Here is a 3853-nt window from a genome sequence, read left to right as displayed (position 1 = left end):
AAGTTTGTATTGTCATATTGAATACACTGTATATGGAACAAAACATCAGTAGTTAACCTGTTTTTAAAAGAGGCTTCAAAGAACACACACGTACAGCAAAAAGCCCGTCTCACAAGTTACGCTAACAAACTGTTTACAATTCATCTAGGCGTACTTCCGATATCCTCGTAGCGCCCAGATATTACTCTACCATCAGAATGCCGCCACAGTTGGAGGATTCATCGATAAAAACTGTTGAATGAGAATTTCCAGTTACAAAGTGGCTCTCTGATGCATGTCCTTTACGCCAATGAACTTATATTGACGTTACAGCGAATCGCTTGCCATAGTGCACCACGATCGGGGGCGTGTCATACAGATGAATGCTGAGTTGTAGTTCTCCAATATCGTTCCTGTCGTAAGTAATATTGATAAAGAGTTTTAAAAGAACATGTTGTAAGAATCAGTCAACACATTTATTAAAAACCGTTTTATTTTAATCGTTAAATCACAAGAAAAAATTGAAACACACGACCTTAGTGCAAGCTCAACACGACATTCTTTTACTTCTAAGAGATGTATGGAAGGACAAAACGGAAAATATAAACTAGGACATTCAATTACAAGAAAGCAGACTTTCCAGGCCAGTAAACATTCAGACCAACAACAATTCATGAGCTCATTATAGATAGGATGTTAACAAGCTGATCAATCTATCAATGTAGATATCAATCTACATCATGGACGAAGTCTCCCCCACTGACGGAGTTAACCCACACAGCAACATCAATGCAACTCGAGTAAGAGAAGTGTTCAGCGCTGGTGTTTGGTCCCCCCCAACACCAGCGCTAAAGGTATAGCTCTCCTCGTCATCATACTCCACCCCCCCCCCTCACTCAGGTAAAGGTATAGCTCTCCTCCTCATCATACTCCACCCCCCCCCCTCACTCAGGTAATGGTATAGCTCTCCTCGTCATCATACTCCAGCTCCAGCTCCTCATCCTCGTCCAGCAGGCCGTACTTGAACCTCCTGTAGACCATCCCATCCTTGCCCATGTACACAATGTCATCTTCCTCCTCCTCCTCGTCATCCTCCTCTCCCTCCAGGATGCGGTCGCTGTACTCCCCGTAGCCGCTGTCGGCTCCGCCCGCATCCCTGCCCAGCTTCTCGTACCTGCCGGTGGATGTGGCCTTGGAGGCGGGGCCTCTCATGGAGCGAGCCCGGAGGAGGAGGAAGACCACGGTCCCCATGGCAACGATGATGAAGATGGAGATCAGAGCGAAGAGGGCCGGCCGGCCTCCCTGCTCCACGTCCAGCTCCTCAGGGCTTCCAAACACAAAGTTGACCCCCAGGATGCACTCCTCTGGAAAGGCAGACAGGGAAGACAAGGCAGAGGTCAACGCCCCAGGACTTGGGGAACAGAGGTCAGAGGTCAATGTTTGTGGGGGCTAGGCTTTGATTGGGGCAGCGGTACAGATGTGAGGCTGATGGGAGTTGGGGTGGGCTGAGGCAAGGTAAGGGTGACAGGCAGGGGTGGGGTTTACCATAGGAGCTCTTGCAGTCGCAGCACTCGTGTTGCAGCGGTGCATTGTGGGCCGTCTCCCCGCAGCATGACAGACAGCGGCCGTCGTCCGCCAGGATGTAGAGGGCGGGGCACACGGTGCAGTTCCAGCGACCCGGCCCGTGGCAGTCCAGACACGAGGGGTCGCACGGAACACACTCCGCCTCAGAACCCAGAAAACCAGAACCTTGAGGGGAGGAAACCTGAAAACACACACACACACGTGAACGCACACACACACACACACACATGCTCACAGCACAAAAACATGTGAACACACATGCCCTTACACACACACACACACACGCGCGCGTCTTTCTCACCTCTGAGGGGGTGTAGAAGCCAAGTGAACAGTCAGAGTCACAGATCCCTGCAAACTGTCTGTAGCCATGGTAACAGCTGGTGCAGGCCAGAGCGCCCTCGTCTGGTCACACAGAGGACAGGCGAGGAGATTGTACGGTGTGTGATAGTGTGTGTAAGTGTGTGTGTGTGTGTGTGAGCCAGCTCCTTACCGCTGCAGGTCTGGCAGGTGGGGTGGCAGTGCCGGCAGGTCTTGGCGCGGGTGTCGGGGTAGAAGTTCTCTGGACACGTCTTCAGGCAACGGCCGCCCTGCGGCAGGAGCAGGTAGTCGTCACGACAACTCAGACACTGGCTGTCCCCGCCGCCGCGACACTGCGTACACGACGGGTCACAGCGCTCGCACGTCATGGTGGTGGCGTTGCCGTAGTGACTGGCGTGGAGAGGTGACAGGGTTATGGAGTCAGTGAGGGGAGACACAAAGCTTCCAGAGGAAGAAACTGGGTGACTGTGTTTGTGTGTGTGTGTTACTTCTCTCCGCAGGACTCCACACAGCTGCGACCCAGCCTGAAGTGCCCAGGTTTGCAGGTGACACACTGGACGCTATGGCGACCCTTACACGATGCACAGCTGAAGTGACAACGCTCGCACAAACGCCCCTCCTTATCGTCGTAGTAACCCACAGGACACCCGTCCACACAGGTGTTGTCTGAGGAAAGAGAGAGAAACGAGAGAGAGAGAGAGTTTTTGGAAGACAGACAGACATTCTCATGTCAGTAGCTCATTATCCAGCAACAAGAGCATCTACACAATGACTTGTGTGTGTGGTGGAGGGGGGGGGGGGTAGGGGGGCAGGGTGAGAGGTGCTGACTCACTGAGCAGCAGCAGAGGGGCGTTGCAGCTCAGACAGTCGTCCTTAGACGGCCCGGTGCAGCGGTGACACGCCAGGTGGCAGTCCTGGCACTGTCCGTCCGAGTCCTTGTAGGAGCGCAGGGGGCAGCTGTCGTAGAACACACAGTGTCCGCTGGCGTCCATACGCATCCTGCCCCCGCACGAGGAGCAGGAGGAGGGCTCGGGGCCGGAGCACGTCTTACATGACCTATCACAGTCTGGGAAACATGAGGGACACAGGAGACAACCTATCAGAGGCTTGCCCAGTTAGGGTTCAGTATGTGTGCATGTGTGCACACTCGGAGGTGCGTGTGTCGTGGTAGGTGTTGTCCTTACCCCTGCACTCGGAGGTGCGTGTGTCGTGGTAGGTGTTGGAGGGGCAGCGAGGCAGACACTCCCCGTTGGAGCGGACGGCCGCCGGGTTCTTACAGACGTCACAGTCGTCCGAGTCGGGCCCGTCACATGACGCGCAGTCGACATGGCAACGCACACACTCCTTCTGCTCCGGGCTTGGGAAGAAGCCGGCAGGACAGTCGTCCACACACCTGTCCTCATGGAGGAAGTAGTACCTGTCACACTCTGGGGGGGGGGGGGGTGAGGGGGTGAGGAGAGAGATGACAGAACTGCACTGCCAATGGAAAACTAACCCAGTATAACACCTCTCCCGCTCCTTCCACCCTGGTCTGTGTGTGGGTACCCTGGTCTGTGTGCAGGTACTCTGGTCTCTATGTGTGTGGGTACTCTGGTCTCTATGTGTGTGGGTACCCTGGTCTCTATGTGTGGGTACCCTGGTCTCTGTGTGTGTGGGTACCCTGGTCTCTATGTGTGGGTACTCTGGTCTCTATGTGTGGGTACCCTGGTCTGTGTGTGTGGGTACTCTGGTCTGTGTGCAGGTACCCTGGTCTCTATGTGTGGGTACCCTGGTCTCTGTGTGTGTGGGTACCCTGACCCTGGTCTCTATGTGTGAGTACTCTGGTCTCTATGTGTGGGTACCCTGGTCTGTGTGTGTGGGTACTCTGGTCTGTGTGTGTGGGTACCCTGGTCTCTATGTGTGGGTACTCTGGTCTGTGTGTGTGGGTACTCTGGTCTCTATGTGTGTGGGTACTCTGGTCTCTATGTGTGGG

General features: G+C 54.5%; 1 protein-coding gene across 1 annotated transcript in view; it reads right to left on the bottom strand.

The window, feature by feature from the left end:
* Positions 1–906: 906 nt before the first annotated feature.
* The window catches only part of pcsk5b (proprotein convertase subtilisin/kexin type 5b), a 36600-nt gene continuing 33653 nt past the window's right edge, over positions 907–3853 (bottom strand). Inside the window, exons 31-37 of the mRNA XM_084690310.1 lie at positions 3066–3308; positions 2714–2947; positions 2370–2547; positions 2054–2271; positions 1865–1965; positions 1525–1744; positions 907–1343 (exon numbers count right to left, since the gene is read on the bottom strand). Of these exons, the coding sequence (XP_084546436.1) occupies positions 928–1343; positions 1525–1744; positions 1865–1965; positions 2054–2271; positions 2370–2547; positions 2714–2947; positions 3066–3308 (1610 nt within the window). The 3' untranslated portion in view covers positions 907–927. The remainder of the gene's footprint in view (positions 1344–1524; positions 1745–1864; positions 1966–2053; positions 2272–2369; positions 2548–2713; positions 2948–3065; positions 3309–3853) is intronic.

Source organism: Hypomesus nipponensis, chromosome 24, assembly GCF_054491055.1.
Source record: "Hypomesus nipponensis isolate SF chromosome 24, ASM5449105v1, whole genome shotgun sequence".
NCBI classification, from domain to species: Eukaryota; Metazoa; Chordata; class Actinopteri; order Osmeriformes; family Osmeridae; genus Hypomesus; species Hypomesus nipponensis.
This window is presented reverse-complemented; position numbering and strand designations above follow the sequence as displayed.